The sequence below is a fragment of the Miniopterus natalensis genome, chromosome 2 (assembly GCF_054644295.1).
Source record: "Miniopterus natalensis isolate mMinNat1 chromosome 2, mMinNat1.hap1, whole genome shotgun sequence".
NCBI lineage: Eukaryota > Metazoa > Chordata > Mammalia > Chiroptera > Miniopteridae > Miniopterus > Miniopterus natalensis.
In genome coordinates, this window is record NC_142082.1 from 56,891,283 (window position 1) to 56,907,580 (window position 16,298).

The following is a 16,298-nucleotide window of genomic DNA, read 5'->3' on the forward strand; positions in this document are numbered from 1 at the left end:
CTAAATGTAATTGTATCAGAATTAATAGTTTGTTTACCAGAGAACTTTAAAAGTATGTCATTGGTCTCCTTGCCAATAAATTTCATAACAGTGAAAAGAATGTTTGCTAGGCTATTCAGTAATTATTGTTAAACCTGATGGTCATGATAGATTAGCTGTATTATTTCCATATAGATAAGATTTCTTCTACAGTATGGCTGGGGAATGTTGGTGTTACAGATTCTAGGACCCCTGTTACTTCAGTCTTCCATTAACCCATAATATATTTTAGAGTCACTCCTTTGAGTCCAGGGGGAGTAGAACCTCATCAATTTATTTCAGTGAGTACCCAGGGCAACCTTAATCTGGTACCCACTGAAGCTTTTCCTACAGACAATTTCCAGGTACCTGTCTACATACATTAGCATATTATTATAATTACTTTGGTGTGTAGTATATCTTAGAGCAGAGCTAATATTAATTAATCATTCATATGTCAATTTTTACTTTCCTCAGAATTTTATAGCTTTTCCCATTGCCAGAATCTCCCTCTAAGAGGTTGTCTTTCTTCCCAGAATTTGCTTTTTTTGTTGAGAATTTTCAGAATCAACTACATAAGTGTTTTATGGAGGATATCAAATTTTCTTATTTTGAGTTTAAGGTTCTTAAAAATATTCTAATTATTTCAATTTTGTAATTTCAACATTTAAAAATACTTTTAACTTTAAACAAGTATATCTATGGATTATACATGATAAAATTTACAAAAGAAAAACACATATATTATTTGTGCTTTATATTATTTTTATTAAAGGCAGATATAATTTTTCAAGCAACTTGTATTGTACTGATGAATCTAGTTCATAAAAGTGCTCTTTTTATTTCACAAATACTATTGGTCACCTTTTCGCGTATGGTGTTTTTTTTTTTTTTTAAATCTACTTAATAGTTTATGTTAGAAAGCAGCTTCAAATATATATTTTGTTTATTTCCACAAACATCCTATGAGGAGGGTTCTCAATAGTATTCTACTTTATAGATAAATTAATTGAGATTCAGAGTGAAGGAAGTTATGGAGCCTAGAATATATACACTTTTCTTTGGCTCATAAGTTCTTTCTTTCTATTGTTCTGTGTTACCAAGAAATTTGTGTATGTGTGTGTGTTTCAACACTTTTGATAAAAAGCGTTACTTAAAATTTCAATTATCTTATAAAAGAAAACTACACCCAGAAGCAACATTAATGGCTATATTCATTTTTCTTGTTTCTAAGAAGTAGCACCCGGTGCTTGAATTTGATCCATTATAATATTTTCTAGATCTAAACCTGTCTCTTGGGGGTTATTAAAATATTTGAAAATTAGTGTATTTAACATAACCAAACATTTATTTTGATACTGGTTTACTCTTTCATACCAATACATGATGATGATGCTTCATTCTCTAGCATTCTAATATAAAGTTAATTTTTAAAAGTTATTTATTTACTTAAATTTCTTTTCATTTTTTTTCTTTTTTATTTATAGCAGAGCTAGCTCTAGGTGGAAGACTTTTGAAGTTAAAAAGGTATGTTAGATAGTATTTTATTATCTGAAAATTTTCAGTCACATTTTGATCTTTGGTATTGTTTGTAATAATTTTAATAAAGTTATTACTGTAATAATTACATTTCAATTTTAAAATTGAAATAATATGTGCTTCATATAAAATATGTAAACAATGCCAAAAATAAAAGAGTAGAAAACTTCTAATTTCAAGAAATACTTTTATAAATTAAAATAAATATTTATTTAATGGAAACATAATATGAAGAGACATATGTTGCCTGCAATGTACACTTAATTTGCAGGGCTAAAACAGCAGCTATTTTGTCACTTAAATAAAAGCATCTTTTACTACATTCGGCTCTTACCCAAGGACTATCTGTGGGGAATTCTTTATTTGATAATATAGAGATGTTCTTTACATTATCCTCTCAAAACAAAAGCTAACTCATTAATCAAGAGAAACAGAAAAATGCTTGCAAATTGACTTTGCCATTTTAGTTCTACTGTTAGTCATGGACATTAAAGAAATAATAATAAAGCTGGGACCTGGTCTTAGGGATATTTTTGTAGTATATTTATTGTATTTTTTAGTATTTTCACAATGTACATAGATGCATTACCAGAGAATGCAAGAGTGTATGTACTCTGGTTGTAGTAGTTATGCATGGTGTTTTGGTTATTTTTTAAAACAGTAGTGATTTCTTTTATAGCAAAGTTAACTGATAACAGTGGTAAAGTATAATGATGTCTTTTACTTTCAAATGTTTTAGGGAAAAAAGTGCACTTTACATATTTTTTTGACAAAATACACACACACACACATACACACACATATATATATAATTACTTATATATATATATAATTATTTTTTTCTTCTGTAGTGGTTCTTTTTTTTCTCCTGAGTTCTGGAAGTTTTTCAAAATTCAACAGTGACAATTCATGCAAACATTTCTAACTATTCTCTGCATGTCAGGCACTCTGTTAGCATAAATTCCTTTACCAAAAACATATTTTTGTGTTCTATGAAACAAACAAAGCAAATCATAATAAGTTAAAATTGGTATTTCATAGTACCAATGATGTACTATGAAGGCCACAGCCATCTTCTCATAGAATATTCTTCACTCATTTATTCAACAAATAGTTATTATACTCCTAAGGTATTTTTCATGCCATCAACCTCTTTAAACCATACCAGGTAATTAGTATGTCAGGGTAACACCCCCCTTTCCCCCCCACCAAGTTATGAGAATTAAAAGAAGTCCTCCTGAAAGAAGTGATATTTAAACTGATATCTGAAGATTTAAGTAAAGTGATCGATCCATAAGAATATCGATGTGTTGTAAAAGCTACAGGTAAAGAATAGTATATGTGTGAAATCTCAACAGAAATGATGTGACATATTGCAGAAACTGGAATTATTTATTATGGCTAGAATTAGAACTTGAGTGAAAGAGTATTAAAAGCTGAAAAAGTTTCAGATCATACAAGAAATAGCTCTTGATAATGTAATTTGAACCAAGAAGGCATTGAAGGCTGAGGCCTGCTTGGCGATAGGCAGAATTTATGATGTAATAGCTTTAGATAGGCACGTAGGTAAGTGTTTTAAAGTGAAAACAGATGAATAATTGTTGGTTTTTGTAGCTTTTTAAAAGTTAATTCACAGCCTTACCTAGGAGTAACTATTTCCTGATGCAAGACCTACATCATTTCTGTCTGATCTCAATATGTTTAGCACAAAAATAGGAAAATATGCTTCATCTCCAAATTGTTTGGTACAGGGAAAGTAAATGATGTTTAGCCCTGAATTGTTTAGCACAGAAACAGGAATGTATGTTGGTCAGTTCTCAGCAATTAAGGTAATGAAATCTAAATTAAGTCAGAAGGAAAACACTAGTGCTCTTGGCAAAAGCAATTTTATTAGATGGGTGGCTGGGGAAGTAAAATTGAAATGGATTGAAGAGTGTTTAGAGAATCAGGAATTAAGTTAATAAGTGCATAAAGTACTTTCAAGACATATGGTGATAAAATAAAACAGGGAAGAATTGCTATGGCTTGAGTAGTTCATAAGGTCAAGAAATTTTTTTATTAATTTTATTGTTTTATATAACTTAGTTTGGGGTAACCTTAAGCAAGTTTAAATTCTGATGGAAAGAGGTCATGATGAATTTTTTAAATTGCCTTTCTTGTAACATGAAGCTTTATGTTATTGAGCCACAATAACAATGAAGATCACACTGTCAGATTATAACATTTGAGAGATTCTCAGATTGGAAAGAGACTGTATGGTTAATTTAAGTTGAAGATTTAAAAATTTGACCATAATAGAAATAATCCAATGTCAGAATTTTACTTAGTACTTACAAGACACACTGTAAAGCTCTAATCTATTTCCTAAAATTTTAAGGTCTCATTTATTGAACTAATAAGGCTGGATATGTGATAGGAAGAATTTTAAATAATGAACCTTAGCTGAAAAAACAGAAATGTTCAGATTTGGAAATTCCTTTTTAAATCCAGAGCCAAACGTAAAAGACAGAAAGTCCTACTCCAGCCTGAGATCAGGAAATGATTTATGAGGAAATGTGCAAGCACTGTGACAGTGACTTTATAGGGAGAAAATCAAGTCAAACCAACAAAACCATTTCTCTGACAGATCAACCAACCTTCAAGAAAAGTGACTTGTTTTCAGATATAATATGGAGAAATGTAAGGGAAAAAATCTAGCAGTGAACATAATCTAGCAGAGCTGGTTTCTAGTTCACTGTTCTTTTACGAATTATCCTTTCAAATTACTTTTAAACTTTTTAGAAAAAGTCTGTATTGTAGTCGATATTTGTTAGGGTAACCAGATTACATAAAATAAGGTACTATCTTGACAGTAATTAGCTTTTAGACTTTATTAGTTCTGTCAGATTCCATGTCCTATTCATTTTATGTCTATGGTTGCACTAAGCTCTAAAACTGTATTATTCTATTTTTTCTCCTATATGTGCTAATATTGCACCCATCACAAACTGGTAACTTGAAAACAAAGTATATTAAATTATTCTCTTGATAACATTTCCCAACCTATGAAATTCATAGTGAGGTGTAAAATTTTCTGCCCCAAATATGTTACTTACCTTGGAAGAAATTAACATAAAGATTTGAATAGACTCTTTATCCTTAATCTCCTTTAAACCAATCTGGAGCCATTCTGCAGGGCAATCTCTAATATCTTGACTTTTACATCCTGTTCATGCCATCTGCTACCAGACCAGAAACATCAGATCTCAATTGGGCAGTTTTAATTTATTTGGTAACCAAAAGCCCTGACTTGATTCTCTTTAGTTCCCTGAGAGCCAATAATAATATGTTTATTCTAGGTTTTAAAGTGCATCCTGCAGGGCATTTTGTGACTTTTCTGTTCAATGTGTTAATGTGTGGAAGAATTCTGCTGCTCTGCCTGCAAATGCCTGAGCCTAAATTCCTAAAATAAATGCTGGGAAATGACCATATTCTGGGGTTGTAATTTACAAACTTGTGAAAAGTAAACATATGGTACAGAAAAATTTCTATTAGTTTTAAATATTTAAGGAGAAAGTTGTAAAGTATGATGAAAATAACCATATCGTGTAGACAAATATTGTGGATAACAGGGAAGACACATAATTTTTTAAATTTCGAAATTTGTCTGTAGTATTTTTGGATATCTATGCGCACAAACAAATCTTTTGAAAATAATATCAGTTATTTGTTTTTTCTTATTTAAGTCTAATGAACTTCATTTATTTTTCCCTTGCTACATTACACTGGCATGGCCCTCCAGAAAACTGTTGAATAAAAGCAGTCCTAATGGATTTCATTTTCAGTCTCAAGGAGAAAAGATTTTGATTAAATATGTCGCTTGCTTTATGAATGAATTAGGTGGCTTTATATGACTATAATGTGTTCCTTAATTAAGTCCAACTTACTTGTGATGCATTATCAACTATATATTTGATGCTTTTTTATATACACATGCCTTTTTTAACATACATTTCTATATTTGGTTGTTAATATTTCACTTCAGATTTTTGAAAATATATTTAGGAGAGAGAGTGGCCATTCATTTTCCTTCCTTGTAACATCCTTTTTAGGTTTTGTATCAGTGTTATTTTGCCTTGTTAAATGAGTTTGGAGACATGTTATCTTTTTTTGTTCTTTGGCAAGTTCTAAGAAAGGATTTTGGTTTTTTGTAGGTGTTTTTGTTTTGTTTTTTTAGATTTGTTTTGGTTTTACTATGATGTGTAATTTTCTTTGTTTTATTTTGGAATTTATAGTGAATCTTGAATCTGTGTCTTGATGTCTTTAATATTTTTTTTGAAAACTTTTGGTCATTATTTCTTCAGGTGAATTTTCCTCATCCTCCTTTTCTCCTACCTTAACAACTATAATTATATGACTATTATAATTTCATACCATGTTTATTTGTTTCTGAAAATAAGTTTTTACTTTTTTATCTCATTATTTTAGTTTAAATGTTTTCCATTTGTTTTTTAGATCAGAATGTTTTTTTCATCTGTGTCCAATCTGCAAATTCAGTTCATCTACCGAAATCTCAAGTTAAATTATTATATTGTCTTTATTTCCACTTGATTTTTCTTATAATGTAATGTGTTGTGAAAAGCTCCAGCTTGACATCTATATTAAAATATATTAATTACAGTTATTTTCACATCTATTAAATAGCTAATTATGACCTATACATTCAGAGATATCTGTAGCAACTAGGAGCCTGCTTCTATTGTTTCTTTCTTTATAGGCCTGCTATTCTTTGTCTTTAATGTCAAGCCTCATATATGTGTAAAAAAATCAGAGTCTGGATGGGATTATCTTTTTCTAAATAAGGCTTATTTTGACTGTTTACTGACATTTAGACTAGAAAATCACTTCAATGCAATTAGAGATTTCATTGTTTCAAATCTAGGTTTCAGCTTCTGTGTTATCTTGTCTATTTCCATTTCCTTCACCCCTAGGTTACAGCCTTTAGGAGGTTCAGGTGAGAGCCTGTGTATTTATCAGAGTCCCTCGTCCTTGTTGGTCCTTAAATCCAGATGTTTATTTTTCACGCTCTGTTTAACTCCTCAGACTTTTATAAGCCATTTTCTGCTTGTCTAGCATGGCTTAGGAATCAGCAAATACCTCTAGGGAAAAAGTGGTACACAATGACAGTCTTACCTGATCTTTCTCCTTTATGGTCCCTCATTTACCTTTCTGACGACCTTCGAAACCCATAATTCCAGTGTACATTATTTCCCCCAAGCCCCATGACCCAGAAGAAAGTTCTGCTTGGTAGCTATATTATACTGAGCTTCTCATACTCTCACCATATGCTGTTTATAGTTAGTAAATACCTACGGGTTGGGGAAGCAGTGTAGAATATTGAGCTGACTTTACCTTTATTATAGGATTTTGGCCCTTCATTGCAAAGCTGCTTTAGTAGTTAATAATTAAATTTTTAAATAATTAATAATTTTTAAATAGTTAATAATTAAATAATTAAATACTTATTTTGATATTATATGTAACTTTTTTTTCGGTGTTCTTGGTGAGGGGTTTAGTGAGCTACAAGTTATTGTATTGTAATAAAAAGCAGAATTCTCCATATTACTTTCTATCGTGAAACAAGCTATTTCATTATTATTGTTATGGATCTAATTTATTTTCATTTTTAAATTGTTTTAAGGATTTTTCATTAGAACACTTGACTGGTTCTGCTGGGCGCATCATACATCTAAGAATACTGGCATTCTTCTTGAAATAGAGTTTGGCATTTTAAATCTTCATTGTGAAAGAGTCCATGATATTAATAGATGCAGTAGCCATACTTAAGTACCGTGGGCTTTTTGAAATCCTAAAGTTTGTTACATATATAGGTGATTAAAATAGAAGTATTGAGCTAATACATTCTGTACTTTTGCATATTTTTGTAAATTGTTAGGTACAGAAATGAAACTCAACAATTAACAGTTTATTGTCAATCTTTTACAGACCATGTTTCAAAATTTCTCATAATAAAATTTACCTACGTCTGTAAAGCAACATTTTCTATACCTCACAAGAATCATAATTTAGAATAGTATAATTAGATGATCTACCTCAATATCAAATGCATTAAATTAACATTTTATTAGTAATTAATTTTGGAATAGAGATGTTGTATTTTACTATGTCACTTTTTCAAGTTTAATAATTTTATGTTATCATAAATGCAGATAACCTATCTTTTAAATATTTTAAGACAGAAAAACAGATTATTTACCATTCATTTACTGCTTCCTGGAGAAAATCATTTAACCCCAAATAGACTTTTTGACATATTAATAATGGTGGACATAATGAGACAGTCATTGATTTTCCTTGTAAATTTCCATTAAAAAAAAACAACCTTTATGCATTTCAGAGAGAGGAAAGGAGAAGGGGAGAGAGAGATAGAAACATCAACGATGAGAGAATCAGTGATTGGCTGCCTCCTGCATGCCCCCAACTGGGGATTAAGCCTGCAACTTGGGCATGTGCCCTGACCGGAAATCGAACTGTGATCTCCTGGATCCTAGGTTGATACTCAACCATTGATCCACACTCAGATGAGCTTGCTTATAAATTTCTAAAACTCTATATGTAGTTCTCGACAGTGGTGGGACTTTATAAACATCAGCTTTTGTGTGTGTGGTTTGCAGGCTTTCATCAACTAGCCATTCACTGACACCTCAAAGTGACTTGGACTCCAGTAGTTCTGAAGAATTCTATCAGGCTGTTCACCATGCTGAGCAAACCTTCAGAAAAATGGAAAGTTACTTGAAACAACAGCAACTCTGTGATGTTATCCTGATTGTTGGGAACCGAAAAATACCTGCACATAGGTATAGTAATCTGTCTTTATTAGAAACATGCATTCATATATTTAAAAGCGATAGTCTGGTATATAGATTGCAAAATATCATAATTAGAGAATTAATTATTCATGTTTCTAAGAAAGCTTGAGTATTTTTCTTTTACTACAAATTTTTCTTTAAGTAATGTTTCTAACAAATAAGGCAAATATAAAAAATTCAAAAACACTTCATTTGAGGTTGATAAATACTCTCTTTTATATGACTCAATCATACTAAGTGGATATCAATTTAAACTTAAGAGTATGCTCCTAAAATCTGAAATGAGACAGGATTTTCTGTGGAAATTGTAAACAAGTCAGGTTACTTTGGGTACAAATTATTTGTTTCAACTAGGAAATTAGAAGTATTTCATATTAACATCTTTATTTTGTATTAATTATGTTATCTAACTTATAACACACTAATATTATTCTTAAGTCCCAATATATTTGAAAGCTAATGCACTTTTAAACAATATTAATTTAATTACACAAGTTGTTTCATAAATAGTTCAGGTTACTAAGAAGTAAAATTGCTTCTTGGTTTAGATTAGTTTAAAACATCTCAGCAATGTATTACTTTTATGCATATTATTCTCAACATTTAAATATTTTATATATATTTAGCAGATATTAAATTAAATGTGTTATTGTCAATTAACTACATTTCTTTAAATGTAATAAATCATTTCTTATATATTTATAATTTATAATTTCAAGTTTCATGAACTAGATATCTGATTATTTTGTGACATCTGGTTACACTGATTTGCTATCAGTTTATCTATTAAAGTTAATCAAATTTGATGTTGGTTTTTTATTCCATTTTTCTTTTTTTGAAATTTTAAGTGCAAAAATAATTTTGATTTAATATTGATACTGATTATTTTAAGTAATTGAATATATGGGCAAACAGACTTAGATTACCTTGACATGTCATTTAATACTATTAATACTAATGAATTCATAGAAAGGGTAAATTATACACATATAAAAAAATGTTTTAATGTACTCCTCCTTATAATTTTTTACTTAAATTGTGTTATCTAAATAATATATATGTATATAAGTGTGGGTTATTAAAAGGATTCTAGAAAAAGAAGATTCTATTTCTACTATGGTAACAATATTAAAATGTGGACACTGAATTTGAACCAATACACTAAAAATGCATAGAAAAAAAAACAATTGACATTAAATTAGTATACATTATGTAAGGTTCAATCTGTAAACTAACTCTGTAAACTAACTCTGGCAATAATTCTAACAATAGAGTACTCACACTTATTTTTTTAAATATTTTTATGATATTGCATTAACAAATAGTAATTATTATTGAGACATTTAAGTTGTAATATGTGTGGCAAATATGCAGATTTTCCTAAGCTATGACCTAACTAGCATTTAGATAAAAACTGTCATAAAATATATTCTTAATTTGAGTGTTACTAAATTTACTTCATTTAACTTATCAATTAATTCAAATAATTATTCATATTTGTTTAATAAGATAGAGGGACTCGATAAATTCAAAGGCATATTAACACATCAAATGCTCATTAATTTTTTTAAGGAGAGAAGTGTTTAATATACTTCATATAATTTTAACTTATAATGTTTTATTGTTAGTAATAAAATATTTCTCATTTGAAGCCTTTTAACCAATACATAGCAGTTATCTCTTATTAATTATATACTGCATTGTTTTCTCTATCACTCTTTTTATCTTGGTTATATTATTTTTAAAATAATTTGTTTAATTACACAAGTTGTTTCATAATAATTCAGGTTAGTAAGTAGTAAAATTGCTTCCTGGTATAGATTACTTTAAAATATCTCAGCAATGTATTACATTTATACATATTATTCTCAACACTAAAATATTTCATATATTTAGCAGATATTAAATTAAATGTGTTATTGTCAATTATCTACATTTTCTTTAAATGTGATAAAATATTTTTTAGCCAAAGGCTACCTGCTAAATTAATTAAAATAAAGGTTTATATTTATATTTACACCATAGTTTAACACTTTAGTGCTATGTATTTTATATTTAATTTACATATTTATGACTCTAAGTTAAACATACATATATTAATAAATTTGTGTGAAATATTTATGGGGCACTTGAAAAAACAAGCACTCTTTTCAGTAATTGTAAGTACATTCCAACTCTTTATAAATATTTTGCACAATGAACTGATTATAATTAATGCAAAATTAGTTCTTTGTTTTAAACAAATAATCATCTTAATAATAATAGTAAATGGATGTGTTCTTAAGTTATTTGGTTAGATTTTAATTAGTGCAACTGAGTATAGTCTTTGGGCAAAATATAATTGATGATGCAATCTTTAGCACTGAAAAATTTTGGACTATTATAATTTTAAATAATAAAAAAGAAATAATTTGCATTAAGATCTGCTCTTTCAGGAAAGGCATTGCAAGCTAATGTCATAAGTGCTCACTAAATAGTCATCCATAAAGATCATGTATATTTAATTTCATATAAATTATCTTATCATTCAAAACTTTCAAATACTTTTCTATTTAAATTAGGAGATTAGGACCATTAAAGTGCTCTTCATAAAACACTTTGTTTGCATGCTAGCTATATTGTATATATACTTTTAACCTGATATAGATCACAATTATCAATGTATTTATTGAATACTATGTCTATTGATATGTTAGGTTATTGTTTGGCTTATTCTAAGTAAGTTAGCCCTGAAAGGCTAATAATCATAAAATGACACATTAATATTTTCTCAGCATGTAGAATAATCATAATTCTGAATTTACCTGTGCTTTAGGTCCTCAGAGAAATTCTAAAATAAATATAGACTTCTCATAAATGGCCCAGAATAATTCATTAGCAGCAAATGAAAAAAACATTTGAATGTAAATTCCTGAATACTAAATATAGAGGATTTTTTTATAGGTATGTTGCCTATAATCAGGGATGTCAGATGCTGAAAATTAGACTGACGAGATCAGTTTTAAAAATTGGACTGTAGAATTTTCAATGGTAAAAGAATTAAGGGATTTTTCAGGGCCTACTCTGTTATAATATACTGGTATATAATGAGATAAGATTCAGTTTGTGAAAATTTTTCTCCCTTGAGCCATTATTAAGAGTAAGTGCAGGAGATTAAAGGTGGCAATGGACTGAGTGGAAGCTACACTGACACTTTCCTGGGACCAAACTGGAATTACAACTAAAATATGGAAAAACCATCCTAAATAATCAAGTGCAACTGAAGATGAGCTGAAGGACACCCTCATAACCAAGAATGAAAAGGGGAGACCACATAGAGTCTGGTAGGAAGTGTGGAGGTGTGAGAGGGCTGACTGAGCTCCCACAGCAGCAGCTGAAGAACCGGAGGGGTATCTCAGCTGTGGGAGGGTCCCACTGAGGACTCTGGGGCCTAAACCTCAGGCTGGGCTTCCCAGCCAAGAGTACCAGAACTGAGAAAAGTGCTTACATAACATGTGGCTGTGAAAAGCAGCAGAGTTTCTGTCTGCCAGGGAGAGACAGCTAGAAATGCAGGCACCCTCATAAAGGGCCAAAGCACAAAGTTTCATGTGCAGTCACTCACCTTGGGGTCCAGCAGAGGGAGGGCAGAGTGAGACAGAGCTGTGTGAGGAGAATCTAAGGTTGTGGGCTTTGGAGATAGAGCTCAGAGAACACCTCTCTGGGTTCCTGTGCTGTGTCATTCCCTCATACTGCAGAGGCACACATTTACCTTCCAAGCAGCTTTGGCCTGAAAGGGAAGCAATTGCCCCACCTTGCTGGAAAAGCTGGAAAACCTCTGGCCCTACTCTGGAGTTTCTACAGCTTGAAGCTCATTAAGAGAACCAGATTAATCAACCTGCAGGAAGAGGCAGACCTCAGAGTGCTTTGAGTCTTTCCCTGATCTGCTTCTGGACCTGGGCCTTGGAAAAGCAGACTTTGATGTGCATCTTGGTCCTGTCCAAATGCACCCAGCCACAGCAGCAGGGACCTCAAGCTTTGGGTTGTTGATAGCTCCAAACAGAGTACTCAAAGCCAGGCACAAACAGCATCTCACATTGGTCTGCACTAGAGACCCTCCAAAAAGACTGAGAGTCCTAGCAGGCCTACCTGATACATAGAAACAAATCCAAATAGGGAGACAAAAAAAAAAAAAAAAAAAAAAGCCCCAAATGAAAGAACAAGAGAAGTCTTCAGAAAAGAGCTAAATGAAATGGAGATAAGCAATCTATCAGATATAGAGTTCAGAATACTGATTGTAAGGATGCTCAACAACATGAAAAAGATATGGAAATGCTGAAAGAAATTAAGAATGATATAGCAGAAATAAAGAATATATTGGAAGGAATAAACAGCAGGATTAGAGGATGCTGAGGATTGGATCAGTGAATTAGAAGACAGAGTAGAAAAAAATCATTCAATCATTGATCCAAAAAGAAAAAAATAATTAAAAAACAGGACAGCCTAAGGGAGCTATGGGACAACATGAAACAACAATCTTCGCATCATAAGAGTACCAGCAGAGTTCAAAAGTAAGCAAGAGTTAGAGAACCTGTCCAAAGAAATAATGGCAGAAAACTTCTCTAACCTGGTGAAGGAAAAATTCACACAAGTTCAGAAGGCACAGAGAGTCCCAGACAAGAAGAATCCAAAGAGGTCCACCCCCAGACACATCATATTTAAAATGCCAGAATTTCAAGACAAAGAGAGAATCTTAAAAGTAGCAAGAGAAAAGCAATCTGTTACCTACAAAGGAGCTCCCATAAGGCTATCAACTGATTTCTCATCAGAAACTCTACAGGCCAGAAAGGAATGGCATGAAGTATTTAAGGTAATGCAAAACAAAGATCTGAAACCAAGACTACTCTATCCATCAAGGCTATCATTCAAAATAGATGGTGAAATAAAGAGCTCCCCAGACAAAAAAGGCTAAAGGAGTTTATTATCACCAAACCAGCACTGCACGAAATGTTAAAGGGATGGTTGTTAATAATAAGAAATATCGAGAGAAACATAGGCATAAAGAATTAAAATGGCAATAAATAAGGACCTATAAATAATAACCTTAAGCTCTTTAAGAGACAGATCAACAGCAATACAATCATAGTTGTGAACTTTAACATCCCACTGACTTCACTGGATACATCTCCCAGACAAAAAGTCAACACAGAAACAGTGACCCTAAATGGCACACTAGATCAGATGGATTTAATTGTTATTTACAGAACATTTTACCCCAAAGCTGCAGAATATACATTCTTCTCACGTGCATGTGGGTCATGCTTAAGATAGACCACATATTACGACACAAAACAAGTCTCTACAAGTTCAAGAAAACTGAAATCTTATCAATCATCTGAGATCACAAGGGCATGAAATTAGAAATCAACTACAGTAAAAACACTCAAAAACATTCAAACACATGGAGGCTAAAGAACATGTTATTAAACAATGTATGGGTTACCAATAAGATCAAGAAAGAAATCAAAAACTTTCTGAAAACAAATGAAAATGAACACACAACAACCCAGAGTCTATGGGAAACAGTAAAAAGCAGCCCTAAGAGGGAAGTGCATAGCACTGCAGGCCTAATTTAAAAAGCAAGAAAAATTTTAGTAAACTAGCCCTACAACTTAAAGAATTAGAAAGCTTCCCTGTGAAGCCATAAGGACCAGGGCTTTTGTTTGTTGGGAGTTTTTTTTATTTTTTATTACTGCTTGGATTTCATTGGTTGTTATTCACCTATTCAGGTTTTCTGATTCTTCCTGATTCAGTTTTACATGATCCCACTCACATGTGGAATCTAATAAACAAAACAGACTGAGGAACAAAATAGACCCAGAGACATAGAAGCATGGAACAGACAGATGAATCTCAATGGGAAGGCAGGTGGGGAGAGTGGGTGGGGAGAGATTAATCAGAGAATTTATATGCATAACCCATAGAGAGAAACAATAGTGTGGTGAAGACCTGGGGGGGGGGGCAGGAGGCATATGTGGGGTGGAGGGGATCAATGGGGGAAAAAGAGGGATATCTGTAATCCTTTCAACAATAAAGATATTTTTTTTTAAAAATAGTAAGTGCATTAGACAAAAGTAATGAAAAATCATAAATAATTAATACCCTTTGAGTTGGAAATAATGTCACTTATAATTTTATGTACATAGAAAAAGTGTGTAAGGATATAAAATATACATTTCACAAAACTTAGTCCTGGGGAGTAGGTGTCATAGGCAGGATATAGGAGGGACTAACATGTTTTAGAAATGTATAAGTGCCCTGGCCAGTGTGGCTTCGTTGTTTGGGTGTCACCCAGTGCAGCAAAGGGATGAAAGAGTCTTTCTCTCTCCTGCCCTTTCCTTCCCTCTCTCTAAGTAAAAAAAGAAAAGAAAATATATAAACATATTTTTTTGAACTCTTTAGAACAAGCATGTAATAATTCCTGATCAAATAAAAACTTAAATGAAAGATGAAATGATGATATGTAATGGGGACAAAATATCATGATCTATAGACCAAAACACTGGGAATTTTATTAAACATCATATTCTGGTTTTATTTTTGCCGTGTTTAATAATGAATTTAGTTACATTTAGAATATACGCATTATTTTAATGTATTTTACCAAACACTAATATCATGAAAATAATTGAGGTTAAAAGTGGCAATTGAAATGATTTATTTAGAAACAATTAAAACATTACATACAGTAAAAATATTACTTTCTAAGTAAGTTAGATACTAATACTCAGGGGTGGGCAAGTAGTTCTGTTTCTCTGTACTGAGAGAAAGCTAACTTTTAAAGATAACTTTTGATGGCTGAGGAATAACTCATTTCTTCCTTTCTTTTAAATGCAATATTCACCTAGGTATCAATCAGCTTGATGGTTCATAACATCTCTGTACCAACTTCAGAAAAACAAAACAAAAAAGGGTTTCATTGGACCCAGGCAGTTCCCACAGCTCCAGGAAGCGCCCATGGCCCCAGGCCCCTTGTGGCTTTTGTGGACCCAGGCACCTCCAAGATTGGCCTGCTCCTATGACTCAGGGAGGTTTCTGAGGCACCATGTTCCCAATAGGCCCCCTGAAACCCTGAAGGCAGGCAACCTTTCACAAATCCAAGCTTCTGGTTAGGCCCCACCTGACGGACTATCACAGATCCCAACTTTTGACCCACCTCAGCACCAGGAGAGCTCTCGTGTCCCCAGACCCCTATAGACCTAGACTAGAGGCTGATTCCCACAGATGCAGGCTCTCTGCTTACCCCAGCACCATATCTTCTTCAGCAGAACAAAACTTCAGGCTAGAACCAAACTATCAGGCTACAGGCTGATTCCAGAGACCCCCGAGCTCCGAGTTGACCCCAGCACTATGCCAGCCACAGTGACTACTCCAACCTTCAACTAGGCTCCCATGAAATCATGTTCCCAGAATACCCCAGTATCATACCAGACCTGTGAACCTGGATGCCAAGCCCAGCACAGTGGTCCCTTGTGACTGGTTGACCTCCGTTGATCTAAGACCTATGTCAGTCACCTCAAACTCAAATGCCAGGCCCACCCCAGTGATTCTAGGCTCCAGGTCTACCCCACAAAACTCAGGCACTAGGCTGGTGGTCCTTGTGTAACCAAACACCAGGACTGCCACCTGCTCACTTGCCCATCCAAAGACTTCAGCAGGAAGCCTACATTCAGACACCACAAACTGGCCCTCCCAGAATCTCTGGATGGGCTGACTGGTGAAGGGCTTTGCCTGCCCAAGCCAGTATGTTAAGAATGGAAGAGGCACTTACTTCCTTAAATGTACGACACCATCACAAGGCCACAGGGATCATGACCCGAAAGAGTAACACACCAC

The 16,298-nt window shown here is 32.6% G+C and overlaps 1 protein-coding gene across 2 annotated transcripts in view; it reads left to right on the forward strand.

Moving 5' to 3' along the window:
* The window catches only part of KLHL1 (kelch like family member 1), a 329,988-nt gene that overhangs the window by 112,443 nt on the left and 201,247 nt on the right, over positions 1 to 16,298 (forward strand). Inside the window, exon 2 of one of the 2 annotated variants that reach the window (XM_016216440.2) lies at positions 8,232 to 8,414. The exons of the other annotated variant lie outside the window; for it this stretch is intronic. Coding sequence (XP_016071926.2) covers positions 8,232 to 8,414 — 183 coding nt within the window. The remainder of the gene's footprint in view (positions 1 to 8,231; positions 8,415 to 16,298) is intronic. 2 annotated transcript variants of the gene reach the window in all.